General features: G+C 37.4%; 1 protein-coding gene across 1 annotated transcript; it reads left to right on the forward strand.

Annotated features, from left to right (window-relative positions):
* Nucleotides 1-4,128: 4,128 nt before the first annotated feature.
* On the forward strand, nt 4,129-20,055 carry LOC120113310 (inorganic pyrophosphatase TTM2-like). The gene is made up of 12 exons (XM_039134440.1): nt 4,129-4,341; nt 8,336-8,697; nt 12,042-12,156; nt 12,307-12,502; nt 12,714-12,827; nt 12,947-13,120; nt 13,981-14,175; nt 16,238-16,360; nt 16,452-16,573; nt 18,405-18,522; nt 18,693-18,953; nt 19,679-20,055. The coding sequence occupies exons 2-12, from the start codon at nt 8,361-8,363 to the stop codon at nt 19,892-19,894; spliced, it is 1,971 nt and encodes a 656-aa protein (XP_038990368.1). The 5' UTR covers nt 4,129-4,341; nt 8,336-8,360; the 3' UTR covers nt 19,895-20,055.
* The last annotated feature ends 428 nt before the right edge of the window (nt 20,056-20,483 follow it).

Below are 20,483 nucleotides of genomic sequence, written 5' to 3' on the forward strand. Positions count from 1 at the left end.
ACATCGCCTACACCGACAACTTTGGCTATGCCACTATCTCCCATTTTTACAACCCCAAAATCACCAGCTATATAGGTTGAAAAGAGATCCCTCCGCGATGTAGCATGAATAGAAGCACCACTGTCAACTACCCAGCTCATCTCATGACATGCAAGATTAACAACATCAATATCACAAGCAATAAGAAAGTTTTCAATAATGGAAACATGATCTTTATCATTATCATCTTTCTTCTTATCTGTATCTTTGTTTTGCTTGTTTTCCCTCTTCAACTTCCGACAATACTTCTTGATATGCCCCTTTCCACCACAATGATAACACTCAACATTAACGAATTTATTGGACTTACTTCTGGTCTTGCCTCTGTACTTCGAATCTCTGCTTTTACTCCTCCCCCTCGTCTCAGTAACTAAGACATCTGACTGTGAAGAGGAACCCTGTGATTTTCGTCTCATCTCTTCATTCAGAATACTACTCTTAGCTAAATCCATTGAGATAACACCATTCGGGGCTGAGTTAGATAATGTTGTTCTCACTGTCTCCCACGAGTTCGGCAGAGTGCCTAGAAGCCATAATCCCTGTACCTCATCATCAAAATTGATACCCATTGTGGCCAATTGATTAATGATCCCTTGGAATGTATTCAAATGATCTGTCATAGGAGTTCCATCCTGATACCTCAAGGACATCATCTGCTTTATGAGGAACAATTTATTATTTCCAGTTTTCCGGGCATACAATTGTTCAAGCTTGGTCCATAAACTGCGTGCATGTGTCTCTCCACTAATATGATTCAAAACATTGTCATCTACCCATTGCCTGATATATCCACACACTTGTCGATGGAGCAATTTCCACTCCTCTTCAGTTTTATCATCAGGTTTCATAGTAGAAAATACCGGTTGATGATAACCTTTCACATAGAGAAGATCTTCCATCTTTCCTTTCCATGTATGATAATTAGTACCATTCAGATTAATCATTCTAGCAGTATTTGTTTCCATTGTTCACACAAGATAAAACAATTCAACAACCTCGCTCTGATACCACTTGTTGGGATTGGGAGGTAACAACAAACAAGATAATTAAAGCACAACGGAATCAACAACTCTCCCACCTTGTGTAACCTGTTCGAAAACAAACAACTAGAGCCAATCCACCTAATATATATATCAAGGCATTCACAAATACTTAGCTGATCAGAAAAATAAAACACAAAAAGAACACCAAATTTTTACGTGGAAAACCTCCCCAATGTGGAGAGTAAAAACCACGGGATCGTAGTCCACCCAAAAACTTCCACTATCAACAAATAATGGGTATACAATCTGTTCTCTCTAGCCAAAACTAGAGGCATATATCACCACATAATCTCAAGAACAATATTCTTGGCAAACATCAATTATAAGAGAGAAAGATTGAGAAGATCTCACATAAACAGCAGCCACATTTCTGAAAAATTTGACTGTGATAGAAGACTGCAAATGGCGATCACACCGTACAGATTGAAGAACCACGTGTTGCGAACCTGCTGTCCAAATTTCAGCTCGATCGGACCACGGATCACCTCCCGATCGTTGTTTGATCAAGACTGCGTGCTGAATATCAATTCTGCATCTTCTCCCCTGCCTCCCTCTATTTTTAATTCGTGGAAGACGGCTCACATACCCTGCATTCTCAACATAAAAGGTTGTCCTAATGGGCCTCACATTTTGGGCCAAAAATAGTCCAACCAAATAGGCTAAAACTAATTAATTTAGCCCACATTTGTTGGGCTAAGTCTCCTCCAACATAGGAGGGATAACCCAACACTTCTCATATGTGATACTCTTTTTCCTATAACAGTCATGTCATAAGTTCGCCGCCCGACTGTAATAATCAACCTTGAGTGATGGTCCGGAATAACATTACCTTTTTTTTAAAAAAAGATGATATGTGCACCTTCATATATGTTTGTGGTATAATATATATGATCTTGTACATTTTATGTCAATCTCAGGAGGAAATTTCTATGCATACATTATAACAATCTTGAGTCGCCTACAATCAAAAGTAAAATTACCAACCATAGAGGACAATAATTTTTTTTCATTTGGAGAAGTAAAATCAGAAAGATGCGCCAAAATATTATCATTTCTCCCGATGAAAGTTCAATGTTCAAAATAACCCGTTGAAATCATTATCGACCATTATGATAATTATAACAGCAGCTGCTTATTTCAATTTTCAAATATTAAAAATAATGGCTGCTAGAATCGGAAATTACAGGCAATTATGAAAAAAATAACTAAAATAATGGTTAAGAAACCTTGGACGCCGTATGAAGGGAGATTCTTTTGTATTTCCTTCCCTTGTTTCTCGACAAAATAAGGAATGGAGAAACAGCAGCACTCATTTGCATGCATTCGAAGGCCAAGATAATCTTCTTCCCTGTCGTGACCCTTGCACGGCCACGTACGTTTTCGACATGGCCGGCGGACATCGTCGTGGAGGCCTTGGGCTAACTTTCGCATCGTCCGTCGGGTGGATGCATGTCAGATGGATACATACCAGGAGAGGATTGGAGGGAGGGGTTTGATCGTGAATAAAACTGATGATACCAGTAGCGATCGAAGAATCATCAGGCGGTCGGACGACTCACCGCCGGTGGAATATATTCAGAGCCTGGAGACTGTGACTGACCATGCATGGTCGCACGCGGCCGCCGGAGCAAATTTACAGCAAGAAGAAGCTGGTTGCTGAGGTGCCGAGGAGTGGAGTAGCTGGGGTTGGGGGTGCAAGGCCGGAGCGCAGGGAGTTGCTGGATGTCGCGCAGATAGACAAGAAGACCCCTGAGGCATTTGGAGATGAGGAGGCCGAGGTTATGAGCTCGATCGATGCATGGGAGAGATGAGGCGGAGAGGGCAATCAACAGGAGGCTGGGTCATCTCATGTTATATATGGGAAACCCTGTCCAGGAATTGATGGATGGATAGATGGTCTTCAGTGGACTTACCAGCTTCCTTGCTGAAACTCTTAAACCATTCTTGAAAAAAAAGAAAAAAGATAATGGGAATTCATTCTTTATGCAAAACAAGAAAAAAAGAAGAAGAAGATGTAAGTCTATAATACTATTGCTTAGAGCAGGAGGAGCTACATCTCCGGCAAATTCTAGCGTCTTAACAAGATACACTCTAACAATCATTAGTGGATTTCATACACATCGGCTCACTTTGCTATTTCTTACAAAGTCTAGGAATCTGTCATGTTAAGACCAATGAAGTTTGATGTAGCTTTTAAAAGAACAATTAATTAAATAACCTACCATCCAGTATCACCAAAATATAGTTTTCTAAAGAAGTAGCTTAAGATTCCATGGTTTATAAAATTTCAACAACATTACAAAGATAAAAAAAATAAAATAAATAAAATAAAATGCATGACAATAAGCAAGGAAAAGTAATAGCAAGAATTTGTGTATTAAGAGTACGATGTAAGAACACCAAATATTAGTTGGGATTATACCACCTCTTGCCATTTAAGTCATGAAGAAACAAGGGTTCTATTGAAGGATGTCAAGTTTTACTTTCTAGCTTTTGTTTCTTAGTATCGTGGTTCCATGAGCATTAGGCTTGATTAACTTGGAGACTTGAATTTTTGCCCAAATGAAAACAGTATGAGCATAGTATACGTGGGAGGTCAGAACCTCTCACCCTTCCCTTTTTTTTTTTTTTTTTTGTATTGGTCAGGAATGAAAAGACGAGGACTTCAAGCTAGATGAGTGATTTTTACAAATAACATCTTAATTATTCGGTTTATTGCAGGTAGTTTATGCTTAAAGATTTGATCTAATGTCTGAATATTATTTGCTGATATAAAATTTATATAAACTTTGATTTGATGCCGTTAGATCATATCTCGATACTAGTTCAATCTTCCCTTCTCTCTCTAGAACGCGGTGGAATCTTCCATCCGAATAGATAATGGCCGTTGGATCAAGGGTAAACAGCCGACGTAAATCAGAATAAAGAAAACACAACCGCAAGAAAATTGGAGGACGGGAAACCCTCACGTGGTGACGTGGATCAGTCTTTCTTTCCCCGAAGATTCCACCCTTGGTGGTCCCCACCTCTCCTATTCGGTCTTCCCTCCCTCCGGAGTGAGGGAAAAAAAAAAAGGCACGCCGCCACCGCCCCTCCGCCGCGGCCACCGCGCTTCTCCCTGGCCCCGCCCACGCATCCCCCGCCATCTCCGTTCTCCTTCAGGCTCCGGCGTCCGCGTCTCCCTTCCCGTCACCTCTGTCCGGCCTGCTGCCTCCCTCCGCTTCTTCCCTCCCGACTCCTTCGCCCCTTCTTGCGGAAGGTAAGCGGGCTCATCCCGAAGAAGCTAATGCATGGAAATTGAATCTTTGGTATTACGATGATGATGGGATTATTAGTTTCCCTTCCCTTGTACACCCTGTTGAAAGTCGAGTGCAATATGAAAATTTCTGAATATTTTCGGATTAGGTTTTGGTCGATCTTGACAAGATTTTTGGTTTTTTATTCATCAAAGAAATAAGGTGAAGGAGGTGAGAATTGGATTTAAAATGAACGACGATGGCGATGAACTAAGAGACTAGGATTGATTGAGTATGTAACTTTGTGTTTTTTTTAATGTTTTCTTTTGAATCTGGTTTTGAACGATCTAGAAGAGATTATTGTTTTTTTTTTTTTTTTTTTTTAAATGTGAAACATGGTTTTGGTTGATAGTGGAATTGAATGATGTCTCTGAAATGAGATATTAGTGTTTGAAGGTGTTATATGAGTATATATTGAGTAAAAAGGCTAAATTTGAGTCAGGCTAGTTTAAGGGCTTGGGCTGGACTTGACAAACATCTGGAGGGAGTGTTGCATCTTCCTGATGCTGGACTTGACTCGCATCTCGAGTACGTTGCAGCTGCCTGATCAAAGATGAAAGAGCATGAGATGGATGTCTGTGATCATGTAAAACAATAAAATCTCTGTGGTCTGTTTTTATTTTATTGCCATCATAATCTGCTCGCACGAATCATTTGGCATGAAAGGGAACGGGGTATTTTATAGATGGCTATGATCCCATCATATAAAGATGCATGAGACTAGTTCAAGTGGAACTGTGGAAGACATATTTGATAGCTGGGTTTTATCTGATCACCAGAAACATGTCTGGGTTCCTCCTTTTTCTTGTGTTCCAGTCAAACTTCTTTACTTATGTGAAGCAGTTGGGCGTGTGATGTTTGTAACTAATTCAGAAAAGGAGGAAGAATTGTTTGGTGGATTGCTGTCATCGGACAACCAATAAATTGTTCAGTTTAGAGTTTTTTTGCTGTTGAAATTTTCTGAGGTAAATTGATTATTTGTCCTAAATTGTTTACCTATATTGAACATCATCTCAAGGGGAATAGAATCTAGATATGGATATATTATACTTAAAAGATGGAATATATCTATGGACACTTCGTCGCTTTGATGGCTATAGAGAATGCCACCATGCATGCATGCATCGTGCATACATGTACAAATCAGGAAAAAACTGCGCAGGCATTTCAGTTATCAATCTTAATAGAAAAATACGCTCTTAATCTGGAGGAAAGACAAACAATATTTACAAACACTGGGATGACTACACTTTTCTTTTAGAGACCTTACCTTTTATTTGATATTCTGTCCCATTATTTATCTCCCCTGTCTTAATCTTTTCGCCTCTTTTTTCTAAACACTTGTTCAACAATCCTACTCATCCTCCTCGTCCCTTTCTCTTTCTTTTTCTCTCTACATTTGGAACATTTATTCTCTTCTTTTTCTTCCTCCTCCTCCTCCTCCCATTCTCTTTCCTTTTCTTCAATATATTTAGAACATTTATTCTTGAGGTGAGGCGATTTAGAGTTTGTGTTTCATTGGCCATGCTTGCTTCCTTCCAGCTGTATTGGGGTCAGGTCAAAGGTTGAATTTAATGTAGCGATCATAGGTTAGAACATGGAAAACTGTATGAAGAGTAAATGCCTAGAGATTCCTTGGTGTCTGAGAAACACATGAATGCCAGCAGAAGATTGTATAGAGAAATCTTGAGCTTGCATTTACACTTTCGTCACATCTGGAAAAACAGTAATTTGCGACTTTCAGGGTCTCCTTTTATTCTTCTTTTCTGTAGGAATTATTTGTGCTAGCAAGCATGTGCAGTTGCACCGAATGCCTCCCGACAATGATGCACAAAATCGTAGTAGTCTCAAGACACATAAGGAAGCTTAATTCCTCAGACATATGAACATTGTCTATTAAACATCTATAAAATCCTTAGGTATTTGATCAGACAATGATGTGAAAATGTCTGAATCAAAACAGTAAAATGTTCATGGGAATATAAATATCTACTAACATATAAATTATTGGTTTGATACCCATTCCGGATGATGCTGATTTCCTGTTTAGAACTTATCAATTCTAACCTGAGCCTAACACCGGTTCATGTTAACATCTCTTCTTCTCATCCTCACGACTTTTTTATGATTTCTTTACTCTTTTTTCCTTTTCTTCTAGTTATGTTTTTCTTCATTCTTCTTATTTCTATAAATATAGGATTTTTAAACTAGGTTTGCCTAGTCAACATAAATTTGCCCACCTTTATCAATGCAAAAAATATCATATGGATCCATGTTGTATCATCTAATATTAGTACTTGGTCTATGATAATTGTGTATAAGCCCAAAGACCCTTACAAATAATTCTTGAGATCATGGAAAGCCGAAATCAATGGCTCAACACATTTCACAATTCACATATTATTATATATCATGACAAGCCGGCCTTTTACCCTCCCCTTCACTACTTTTACCTAACTTTATCACTATCTAGTTCTTAATATTCTGCCATTAATTTTCTTTTGCTTCTTCCAATTCCTTCTTTTGAGCGTGACGCATGTTCAACTGATCCATTGTGAGCAAGTAGTCCTATCTGAACTTATGATATGTAATCTGATATCCGATCTTTTATATTTGGGTTGGACCTATCAAGTGTTATTGAGATCAAGAAAAGCATTGATCACAGACTAGTTGAGACTAGAAATAAAAACTGGATGCAACCAATTTGACCGATTTAAATTTATGAGAGGGAGAAAATAATGTCGGAAACTCTATTGTGATTTAAAGTTTGATCCAATATAACTTTTTTTTAAAAAAGATCTCGTTCTCTACAGGAAGAGCCTTCGTGCACCAATAATCTTGCTCTATTGTGATCTAGGTGCTATGGGTTCGAAATATGAAAATAGATTCTCCATACGTATGGGTAAGGCTGCGTATATCTGACCCTCCCCAGACCCCATAGTGGTGGGAGCATTGTGTACTAGGACAACCTTATTTTTTTTCATTATCTACTCTCTAGGATGATGCAACAAATGTTATTATTAGTTTCATCTATGGTCGGCGGAACTGTCCCGAACTGGATGGTTCGAGGCATACCGAGCCGTATCGACAGTGGATCGGAACAGTTTCGGCAACCGAAATGAAAAAACCATCGACAGAGAGGGAGAAGGAGAAGAAAAAAGAGAAAAAGAGAGTGAACGAGGGAGAGAGGGAGATAGAGAGGAAGGAAGAGAGAGGGAGGCAGAAGCTGGTCGGCAGAGGGCGGCGGAGGTCGGCCGGCAGAGGGTGGCGGAGGCCAACAGCCGCATGGAGGAGACGACGGTGAGGCTCCGCCTCCAAGTTTCCTCTTTTGTTTGAAACAAGGGTCCGGAGGACCCCCTTTTTAATTTTGCGATTTTTAAGTGAAGTTGGCAAATCACTTGCCAACTTTACTTAAAAATTATCAAACTAAAAAAATTCCTTTTTCGAACGAAACAGGGGGTCCAGAGGTGGAGCCCCTCCTCCACCTCCTCCGCATGGCTCGCCAGCCTCTCTTAACCTCATTCTCTCTCCCTCCCTCCTTCTCTCCCCTTCTCTCTCTCTCTTTTTCTATCTCCCATTTTTTCTTTCCCCCGTCTCCTCTATTGTGTCGGTACGGGCCCGGCACGGAATAGTATGGGGGCGTACCGACCCGTGCTGACGGACAACTAGTTCAGGCCCTGGTTCTGGCATAGCAAGATCTTGGTTTCATTCACTAAGAAATAAAACTCTAGCCATGTTTAAAGTCATATTGTTTGAGGTATCCCTTGAGCCACCAAGAATAACCGAAATATCAAAATCTATCAATGCACTGGGATTTTTTTTATTTTTCCACATCTGTGTAGTGATACAATTTTGGTTTTATTTTCTCTTGCATTGCATTATTTTGTGAATTGATTAGTATGTGCTTTTGCTGTTGATCATCTGCATATGATTATTCTTGGATTTTGTTCCCCACAGGAGTAGCACAGTTTTCTTCTTGTCAATGGCGCAAGATAGTTCCACTGTTGAATCACCTCGCAGAAAGACAGGTCTTTTGAGAGATCAAGTCCAGTTGGTAAAGAGAAAGGATTGCGATCGTTATGAAATTGTTCCAATTCAAGATTCATTATCTTTTGAAAAAGGTTTCTTTGTAGTAATTCGTGCTTGTCAATTGCTGACCCAAAAGAATGATGGAATTATTTTGGTTGGTGTTGCTGGTCCTTCTGGGGCTGGGAAGACTGTATTTACCGAGAAGGTGCTCAATTTCATGCCAAGCATTGCACTTATATCAATGGACAACTATAATGATTCAAGTCGTATCATTGATGGCAATTTTGATGGTAACTTCTATTCTCTAGGAGATTAAGTTATATCTCTGGGCCATTTTGCAATTTTTTATTGCATGTTTTCTTTTAAAAAATATACTATGATATTTCTTCCCTTGACACTTAGATGAAGCTATTCGTTAATGCCTTTTAGTATTACCTCTATAATGCCTTGTTATTTGGTTTTATGGCAGACTAGATTTTCATGATGCTAGATTTTGTCGAATGTAAACTTGATCGAGAAGAGAGGATATGATGCTTTACTATAATGGCCTTTTTATATAAACCGAAAGTCACTTGTAGTTATATGAGAAGTGACAAGTTAAAGGTCTTTCTTTTGTACACTCTATCCAAAGAAACACTTGTCGCTATCTTTCCTTTGGCAATAAAGTAGCATCTTATACATGATACATAAGGGGCTTTTGACATCGTTGTCTTGTCCTGTAAGTTTCAATATGTACTCCATGTCCATAGTTGTTTCTTTGGATATTGGCTTGTCTGAGGAAGAGTAAAGGTCTCCCATACTGATTTTAAATGTATTTTCAATGTGAAACTTTTCTCAAAATTGATTTCTAATTATAAGAGAAGTCTACAGGCAATTATCTTTGCCCACGTTTTGTTTCGCATTCCATTTATAAAAAATGTCTGCAATATTCTGTACTGTGCAGATTTTGACAACAAAGACTAATAATATTGCATTAGATTGGGTGTATTATATATATATATATATATGTATAAATTATTCCTAACATTTATACAAAATGTCTGATTCAACAAAGCTATGAGGATCTTGAGTTTGCATATCAGTTTTTTTTTTTTTAACTTTGCTATAAATGTGTTTTAGTTTTACATGTGGATCAATTCTTGTCTATTAGAAGCATGATTCTTAATAAAACCAACTCTAGTGGCACGAGAATTTGTGCTAAATGATGCATAACTTAAATAAGAGAATCCTATCGTAGGACCCCAGTTTGCTACAAAGTCAACTTCTATAAGATACCACTAGCAATAGCATGATTCTTAAGGACATTTAGATATCTGAATGATTGTTATGAAATTAATTAAATAATATATACACTCGAGTCCACCCAAAATAAAATTACATGACCATTTAAAGCAACATGTGTGCCAAACAGAGCTTTACGTAGTCCATAAGCATCTGAAAAATGAAGACAAAGAGGGGGTAGTGTGAAAGCAGGAATGTGGTTGCAGCTTGATGTAATTCGTATCTATGTGATGCCTCTTGCTATGTTTAAGCTTTTGTTTAGTATAATGGAACCTTGGAGGCAATCAAGCTATCAATCCCCTACCAAAGTGTCATGTATCTAGCTTACTTTAAGTCAAAATGGACTAACAATAATTGGTATAAAGAGGATACAATTTGCTCCACCAGTGACCTAATACTCTTTGGAGGCAAAGAAGAATGATTCTGGGAGCAGCAATGAAGATGGAATGTCCAGAAGGAATTTGCAGCAATTAAAGTTTCAAAGTACTGTGCTACAATGGAACAGGAGCAGAATGAGATTTACTTTTCAAGGAACAAGGCTGGCACCAAAGTTAGCACATGCTAAGCTTTAAACTTGGTCCATGACGCAGGAAATGATATTATTTAAGGGATATTTTCTGTTGAAGACTGTAAAAGAGCAACCTTGCCTCTATGCATAAATTATGGACTTGATGTTAAATAGGAATTTAATTTTTCAAGAGCATAATGTGCTTTGTGAAAAGGTCGGACCCTTCATAGAGTCAAAGATTGGAGCCAGTGTATAAGAATCGAGCTTCTGCTAGATTAGACATCTTTAAGGCCCTTAGCATTTAGGACTTACAAGTACAAAGGGGTCGTTTGTTCTCATTCTGAGCGGACAAGCAAGTTCCAGATGTTGTCGGTAAGGAAACATTGGCTTCATGATGTATTAATTAGCTGTTCCTTTAGGCAACTTTGCTTGATGAAGAGTGTAGCAAGACAAGCAAAGGGGTTATTGAAGCCTATGAAGCCAAAATCTTGACAGAAATTTATCATTAGGGGATTTTCAGGTCAAACCTTCAAAGGTATCAACCAGTTTAATGGTGGACTGTCACTTTAAGTCCATCCACTGGAAAAGAATTGGTCCTGAAAGCAGATGTGGTGACTTTCGGAAGTCTAGTATTTTCTATTTCAAAAAGTTTTGAGTCTCGAGTCTTTATGTCAAAAATACTAAATCTTCAATTTTCCATGGTATACGCATATAGTGACTGCATTGGAATTTGCAGGATGTTGTCAGCTAGCTGTCTGTTTAATCCCAGTTCTCTCTGCTGTAATGGGTTGTAGTGCAAGTAAGACTTAATTGGAGAAGGGGAAAAATAGGGACGCCAGAACCTCTGTACTGTCTAGTTTAATGACCTTACCGTTGAATTCAGATGGATGCAATTTCCAATGATGGTATGCATGAACTTGACATATCAATATGGATTTTTTGATTTGGTGAGGATTGGAACTCAGGCATATGGAGCCGATTGTTGCTGGGCTAATACAAGCTGTCTGAGATAAATTTAAGAAACTTAACAGGAGCCAACTTGAAGCAGTAATTGCTGCTTGGGACTTTTAGTTAGAAAATTGATTCCTGAATATATTCTGAACATTATTGTTTCAGAAGTAATCTCTACTCAACATCTTGTATTCATTGTTCTTCAACCATACTCTTATTTTTCTCTGATCACAAAAAACAAATGTTGATTTATAAATGTGAATTCCATATATGAGGATTCTCATTACTTGACAAGTAGGGATGTGTACCTAGATGGTTTCGGAGCATGCAACTGATAGCTTGCCATATCCAGCAGGTTTTATAAACATGTCGTAGGTCTAATTCATTCAATATTATTTGGCCCCTCATCTGTATATGAATACATTGCAGGTTCACAGACTTGTGCTTAAGCTATGATGATATCTTATGATTTGATTAAGGGAGTTTGGAAAATACGCAAAATGTGCTTATTTTTTGTGTGAAGGTCAATTTTTATTTTGGTCCTCACATCAGAAGGATGTGCATGTACTTGTAAAAGATAGAATAATAAACCATTTAGATGATCGTAAATTTGTAATGATATTCTCTTGTAGTTGTGTATGTTGATGGCCAGAAGTTATTTGTACTCCTGTCTTTCATTTACTATTGCTTTATTTTAGAGAATATTAGTATACTTCAAGGTTGTTACCTACCAATCTCAAACTTTGCTGAGAGATGAATCCATAATGTTATCAATGCACATGCATCTTCCTTTTGATGTTCTACCAGCAAAATTTGTCAGTTATCATGGTACAAGTTAGTGTATAAGTAGGTAAAACTCATCGCAGATAACTCATATTTGCAATATTGGCACAGATCCACGCCTAACAGATTATGACACTTTGCTGGAAAACATTCATGGTCTGAAAGAAGGGAAGTCTGTTCAGGTGCCAATATATGATTTCAAGCTGAGCTGCCGCACAGGATACAGGTGACATACCTCTTTGCTATCAGAAAGCAGAATGCTTCTATACTCTTTGAGACTATTATCTTATATCTGTTGATTTTTGAGGTATTTGATATCTCAGCCACAACTTCTTAGGCCAACCTTAATTTAGCTTTTTGCCTCTCCTGTTAACAGGACAGTAAATGTTCCTAGCTCTCGAATTGTAATTATTGAAGGAATCTATGCTTTGAGTGAAAAGCTGCGGCCTCTACTAGACCTACGTGTTTCTGTGACAGGCGGCGTCCATTTTGACCTTGTGAAAAGGGTTCTAAGAGACATCCAACGTGCTGGCCAAGAACCTGAAGAAATAATTCATCAAATCTCTGAAACGGTTATTTGTCCATTTTAATTTATCTTATTTCTTTTTCCTGTGGAACCTAAATGAGAGTAAATGGCTATAACATAATCGTAAATTTGACTGTTACACAATTTATTCTTTTTTCTAAAAGCAGTTTTTCTTTTAATCATTGAAATAGTTATCCAATATTGGTAAATAAACAAATTAGCTATATCTAATGTCTCAACTGGATCACTTTATGCAGGTGTATCCAATGTACAAGGCCTTTATTGAACCAGATCTGCAAACTGCACATATAAAAATCATCAACAAGTTTAATCCATTTTCAGGCTTTCAGAATCCAACTTATATTCTAAAGGTTAATGCCCTATCCTACATTTTTCTTTAAGTTCGAGGAAAGATGAGATCAACAGTGTGCCTTCTACTGTTGTATCTATTCTTGCTGCTTCTAGCACTAAGTGCTTTCTATTGTTGTAGTCATCAAGGATATTATCAGTGGATCAAATCAAGGCTGTTATTTCCAAAGAACATGCAGAAAGTATGGAAGAGACTTATGATATATACTTACTGCCACCAGGTGAAGATCCAGAAGCTTGCCAATCTTATCTAAGAATGCGAAACAAGGATGGAAAATATAATCTTATGTTTGAGGTTTGTCCTTTGCTTGATTATCTCAATATGTATCAATTTTTCTTTCACAATTCTAGACATATATAGCACCTTCATTTATATGTAGGCTCGGTCCCTAACTTACCTAGTATCATACTTTTTGACTATTCTACTTTTTTGCCTGAATTTTGGAATAATTTATGTTACTCTGATGAGTACTTAGTCTATGATGTCTATCATTCCTATCAGAAAATTCATATGTTGACCCATTTTAAGCCTAATTTCGATATGCATTACATATTCTAAACAGATATGTCTATGATATTATTCTGGATTTTTTTATCAGTACTTTAAAATTATACAAAAGAGAATAGGTCAATCTATTACTAGGGGTAGCCAACTCAGATCCTAAAGCATATCTTCATGGGAATGTATATGTTGTGCAATTAGCAATCTATATTAAACTTTTGAATTATTAATTGCAAAACATTCTTGATAATATATTCAACAAACCTCTGGACCTTTCTTTGAAGAATATCACTTGTGTTCTGCCATTACTAGGTAGAATACATCCTGGTGGTTGGGCTGCTTGTTTTCATGCTTGCATTGAGCCACATATTTCCTGAGACTGCACAACTCCTCGCAGGTTGATGTGTTGTATACTGCTGCTCCTTGGCCTTGATGAATGCTCCTCTTTTTTGGTGAACTTGTTACTGTATGTGCAGTTTGTCCATTTAATGATGCTCTTCATCCTGGAAAAAGTAGAAGTAAGATCATATTTTATTTTTTCTGGGTGCATTTTAGATGATTTATTGACAATCAGTGTCTTAATCTGTGCCATTTGCAAGTGTGACTTCAACAAACAACATTAGTTGGGTAACATACTCGTGTGGATTTTTCAGGAGTGGGTAACGGATAATCCCTTCATCATATCACCCAGGATTACTTTTGAAGTTAGTGTGCGCCTTCTTGGTGGGTTGATGGCCTTGGGATACAGCATTGCAGCTATTATGAAAAGAAGTAGCCATGTGTTTTCTGATGATAGGGTCACTGTGAAGATTGATTGGTTAGTGCAGCTTAATCGACGTTATATTCAGGTAATATTTCTCATATTTTATTTTCCCAAAAGCTTTCTCATATTTTATTAATGACCAATTGAAAGTTATGCTCGTTCATTTTTAGCTGTAAATATGAACACTTTTGTTTGGAATTCTTTTGGCTGAGATTTAAAAATATGTTGCTAAATTATGTAGTAATCCTAGTTTGGCTTGTAGCTTGACCTACCATTGTGCATTGTGAGATCTTTAAGAGGAGTTGCCAGGAAATTCATGCAGTCATGTGTATGGATCAAAAAGGAATACTTATATTTGATGCATGCCTTACAATCCATGGAGCATCTTCTTCACTCTACATTAGTATTTTAGATTTTTAATAACATTGAAACTAGTATTTTCAATGATGAAAGGGCATGAGGAGTACATACTAATGAGGAGAATATCTGAAAAAGAATTGTTGTGTAGCTCAATATATGCCGAACTGATACCGGGTACTGTACTGGTCGGTGCCCGGACCGGTTCGGCAATTCTTGGCCCCTATTTTTTAATTTCTTAGAAGTTCTCTCTTTTCAACTTTTTCTATAAATTTAAGTATAATTTGATGTTTTTTTAATTTTTTATATTTTTTGATATTACTGTGATCTCGGTTTAAGCTAGATGCATCTTATTTCTTAAAAATGATACAAATCATAAAATGAACAATATAAAATATCTTCAAATCAAGATACAATCAGTTACATACTTTTAAAGCACTTTCGGATATCTAAAATCGGATCGAGTGGCAATGCCTGTCGTAGATGTCCAGATCATCAATATAACAGGAGGCACATCAACATATCCCTCTATCCAAGCGATGTTGTAGTCTTATATTCTCAACCTATGAGGAACGCGCATCGGGTTATAAGCACCTTCGGATCTCTTATTGAAACTCTGGCTCTGAGAGATGTCCTCTGGCTGATAATACAACTGTGGAGGGACCCATCCGAATATGCTGGCAGCAAAATTTGACCCGTGGCTTTGAGCCAAAAGCCCAAATTAAAGTAGAATCGATGCGGACCGACCGGTTCGCATCGATTCCTAGCCGACCCGAACGGAACCGTTCCGTCCGGTTCGCCTGTAGTACCGGCCGGTTCCGGCCCGGTACCACTGTAGTTCCGCCGGCTCCATAGGGGCCGGAATCATTTTCTAATGCCGAACCGATCCGGTACGGGCTGAATCGGGCGGTACGGCCTGGTTCAGCATTCCTTATTACTAGAATTCCACCAATTACCAAACTAGTCTTCTAGTTGCAAGAGCTTTGTGATTCTTTTGATTCAATCAAGAGGTTTTTTTTTCAACTTGGCCAATGATTTCACTATTTGGTTAACGGAGTTACTGTTTTATTGACTTTTATGAAAAATAGAAATAATAAATAGCCAATCATATTGGACCTTGAGAACAATATGGTCAACTATGGATTGTATGGAGCAGAGCTTCACCTATCCATTTAAGTGTAGTTTTACTTCCTTGCTGACCTAATAATGTTGAAGGGATTACTCCTTGTTATTGTTGTTGCCTTGGATGCTTTCTGGCTGGTGAATCAGGCTACAGGATCGTTTTACTTTGAGAAGCTAAGGCACACTAGTTTGTACAATAAACCAAACCTATAATTAATTAGCAGGTCATTGACAGAACTTCTTGTACATTCGCTTAAGGAATAATTAATTGGCTTAGAGTTGCTTGAACAAAACTGAAAAGCATCTATGGGCTTGTTGGGCATTTTCTGGGGTTGCGTATCTCTGATTATGAAATACTTGACAATCAATAGAGAGAACAAAGTAGAAACAAAGTTGACATGTATCTTTACCACAATAATTAGCATATTAAATTGTCGAAGTTTGTGCGGATAGGTACAGTTTTGTTCAATAAAATCATTAAATGCATCTATTATAGTAAGGTGCATCTCTTTGAGGGAAACTGAACCTATTGTTTTGTATTTTTGCTTTCTTTTCATTTTGTTTCATCCACAATAAAGCATGTTTAGGTTGAAAAACCTTCTAATCTTGTAATTGGTAAAAAGCTTACAAGTTCCTTTGACATTAAGCTTCTTTTAATTTTGATAAAGGTGCAAGGAAGAGATCGGGTCATTGTCAAGCATGTTGCGGAGCAGTTGGGCTTGGAAGGTTCTTATATTCCTCGCACATATATTGAGCAGATTCAACTAGAAAAGCTCGTGAATGAAGTTATGGTATGATTTCCTATTAAACAGATCTATTGAATACGTTTCCCCTGCTGCTAGTTTCTTTTACTGGTGCATATCATATACTTTTGATATGCAGGCATTACCAGATGACTTGAAGACTAAGCTTAGCATAGATGAAGATCTGGTTTCTAGTCCCAAAGAAGCACTTTCTCGAGCTTCTGCTGACATGGTTTCCATGAGAAACAAGCATCTCAAGAGGTTTCCTTTTTTGTCACTTACTATATTTAAGTCTGCAAATTTATTGCACATGAAATATGCGAATAGTTAACCATGGACAAAAGGCCATTATGTTTTTCCCTTGAAAACCCTTAATAGCTTTGAAAGTTCAGCACCATGTTGGGAAATTGATATGACACTGTCTGTGTGTTTTCACATACAAATTCATGACTCTGATTACTATTGCTGTCGTAATTGCTGTCGTAATCCACCTGTGTGATTGGGTTAAGCTCTTTTTACAATTCCTTTTTTTTTTGGTTGTAACCAGAGTATTGTTTTGCTGCCATATGTGTCTCAATCTATAATAAATATAATCTATTGCTTCTACTCAACCAGATGCAACCACCAACAATTCTACAACCTTTAGTTTCTTGATTCTTGGGATAATAGGTTCCTGAAGTACAAAAGAGACCATTTGAGGATTTTTGAAAAGGAAGAATATTTGAACGACAAACCACTTAATCTGTGATTATTTTGTTCCATTTTAAATGCCACTATTTTCATAATTTCCTACAACATGGTGTTATGGTTAGTTTAGAAGCCTGCAATCATATATATATATTCCAGTTACTCCAACTTTTGTTATTTATACGTTCTCTTGTATTCTTCACTATTTTTTTAATCCTTACATTGTCATGCAAATCATGGTTAAGCAAACCTCCAAATGTTATGCGCTAAAGCATCTATTCTCCCCAGAATAATCAGTTGATTCTTTCTTAAAATCATTTTGATGGCACTTAGGCTTATGCATGTCATCTGCTCCCTTAACAACAACTAAATTGATATCCACTTATTGATCATCCTTGGAATGGTTGATATTCATTCTTCTTTTTTTTCCATCCTCTCTTCCTTTTCCAAATGAAACCAGAAGAATGTTTCATTCTAATTTGGATTGTAACTTTATCCTTATCTTATCCTTTTCACTGATCCGCTTGCTAAACACTATAATTATTGCTATAAATGCTTTACTTTAAGAAATAAACAGATTTTATATAAAGAAGTAAATAGATTTTTATAATCATCATTTATAATTACCAAAGTGGCACAGGACAAGCATTCTCCTTATGCGGATAACCGATCTTTACATTGATATGGCTGAGCAGGACACCTAGATGAGCATCAGTCTATCATGGACATTGGTTTACACTAGGGGAGGGACGAAGCTGGAGTCTAGCTACTACTATTAATATACGCACATATTAAAGAAATATAAATATAATGTATATTCCATTATTTTTCTCATTCCATTATTCTTATTTTCATTTCAAATAATATCTTTTCCATATGGATAAACTTGAAATCTTTTGCTGATTTGTATGGCCTTCTATATGCATTCTATTGACCTTTAGAAGTGCTATTTACTTTATTTTTAGTTACGAGCCCCATAACTGTAAGTCTGTAATACAGCAGTTTCATTACCTGCATATCTCACTGCAACTAGGAACTGTTGCAGCATATCTTGAACTGGCCAAAGCATGCTGTGGGTTGAATTTCTTTTACCATCCATATGCATGTCTTACTTTGTTTATTGTTTTGAAGATTAGATTGCATATTTGAAATCTGGTTACAACTAGACAATTGGATGAGAATATTTAACATAATGCACGACATTTGCAATATTTTGCTTGCATCAAAGATCTGTTGTATAAAGGCAATCGCATAATACTTTTACCTCTAATTTTTCATTTCTTAAGCTTTGGTTTTCACATCTGGCATCCATGCTGGTCTCTGATAGGTGGAAATTGATATTTGTTTCTTTTTCAAGGGAACACCACTTTTGTTGTCATTGCTCTAATGTGTTGTATCTTTGCAGTGGTTTATCGCATTCCTATTCAACACAGGGGGACAAGAATCTACCTAAGCTTACCAGGCTTACTGTCGGCACCAGAAGATTTGATAGACCCACCCCTGAGTCACCTACAATCAACCAGGTGGGAAGACAGTATGTTTATTTAGAGTTTCAAAATGCTAAAATATCACTAAATGTTTGTGGGTTTTTAGGTTCTATTGCTGCTGTATTTGCTGATACAACACTCCGCACAGTACTATTGCTAACTAATGCTATATATTGCTCTTTGCCTTTTTTTCTCATTTTATCTAGGGTGTGATTACTCAGCTCTCAGAACAGATTTCAACTCTGAATGAAAGGATGGATGAGTTTACCTCCCGAATCGAAGAGTTGAATTCCAAGTTCAGTGCCTGGAAACCTTCTATAAGTCACCAAAACCTCTCTCTTCAAGGTGAAACCTGTAATGGCTTTGCACCCACATCTTTATTCATGCCTGGCTTAGGCAACGGCGCCTTGTTACCCAATTCGTCATCTTCCTCTCAACTGAGTAAAGATTCTCAATTAATGGAAGAGGTATGCAGAAATTTGATCATCTTTATCGCTTCATGTTTCAACTACTTTTGCCAAGGGATTTTTCAGGTAGAGCTGGCTTTTGCTCTGACATTATTACTCCTTAGTAGCATAACCATGACAACCAAGTCCTCTACTGGATATTAAGGGCATTGTCCAAGATTATATTCTTGTGTATCATGTCCCAGCCATTTTAAGTTTGAGCTCCTGAGCAATCCTTATGCTGCAAAAGACACTAAAAAAAGGCTAATTAGAATATTTCAAAGGAAAAGTTGCAATCTCATGTCATACAAAAACTCTATTCTTCCCTCTGTGCTTCCATACTAGTACAAATAAAGGCTTTAATTTACCCAAAGTTGCAAGGAAGCTGCTTCATCTTGGAAGGCACCTGTCAATTCCACTTCCCATTTCACATATTTAATTTCAGCCACTTTTGTTGGAATGGAGCATCAGCTACTTAGGTCGAGTTGTTTTCTGTGCCCATTCTTTTCTTCCCATCCTCATGTTAAATGGTCATGTTTTGATACTGTTGTGTCCAATATGTCAATAGATTAGACACATTTAACTTTCAGTCATTCTCGGTCAGTGAGATTGAACAGTGCCCATATTTTTACACAAGCAGATAATTTCATTGCCTAGTCATTAGTGAATATTTCTAAAGTCATTCCTTGATTAATATTTTCTGCAATGTTTGTGCATCATATGTTTTGATATTTGTTTTTATGCAGTTCATGCTCATCACCCGAGGCCAGCGTCAGATCATGCATCAATTGGAAAATCTCTCCAACTTGGTTCATGAGCGCTCCGCAGAGTTGACCCATCAAGGAAGAACTAATGGCAGATGTAGATTGCTAGATTTGGATTTGATTGGGAATCCACTTATCCTCATGATGGCAATAGGTAGCATTGGAATTTTTTTGTTCAAGGGTCTCCGCCACAAATGAGTCAACTGAAGCCTGGAATACATTCTTCACTCTTTTCAGAAGCCTTTTTTTTTTTACTTTTAATATCTTGCAAAACCATGCAAGAAGCTTATCATGACATCAGATTGGCAGTATGCTATCAGGCAAACCCCATTGCAATCCTCCCATGGCGGTTTAATGTAGAGCTCACATCACGGAATTTGGCAGGCAAAAGCAGGGCTATGTGCTTCTCTCGGGCCGTAGACAAATTTGTATATTTGCACATAGAAATTCACAAACTCGAAATAATGGTGCAGCAAAATCCACCCGATCCCTTTCTTCTAAATTTTCTTCTCAGCTTGTCATGATCCATAGTATCAGTGTCCAATTTAAATGCCATATATTCTTCTACATTTCTGCATTGTTGTTCTCCTTGGGCAAGGAGTCCTCTGGAAATCTGTTAAGCTGAACGTGTGGAAACACTCGTAGCGTTGTTTGGCTAACCATTTTGCTAGCTTGTTATCATCTCCAATCCTAAATAATGGGGTGTGTGCATATATAAACATGATGATGACCTCAAAACAAATCTAAGGTTTCAATTTATCTGTCCAAAGAATTCTAAACCTAAATA

Source organism: Phoenix dactylifera, chromosome 15 (genome assembly GCF_009389715.1).
Source record: "Phoenix dactylifera cultivar Barhee BC4 chromosome 15, palm_55x_up_171113_PBpolish2nd_filt_p, whole genome shotgun sequence".
Taxonomy (NCBI): Eukaryota; Viridiplantae; Streptophyta; class Magnoliopsida; order Arecales; family Arecaceae; genus Phoenix; species Phoenix dactylifera.

Bases quoted from the DNA above. Each gene is read 5' to 3' on its own strand.
- LOC120113310 (XM_039134440.1), top strand. From the start codon at position 8,361: ATGGCGCAAGATAGTTCCACTGTTGAATCACCTCGCAGAAAGACAGGT. The intron at 14,176-16,237 runs GTAATATTTCTC...ATTTTGATAAAG, and splicing joins TTAATCGACGTTATATTCAG to GTGCAAGGAAGAGATCGGGT. The intron at 18,523-18,692 runs GTGGGAAGACAG...CATTTTATCTAG, and splicing joins AGTCACCTACAATCAACCAG to GGTGTGATTACTCAGCTCTC.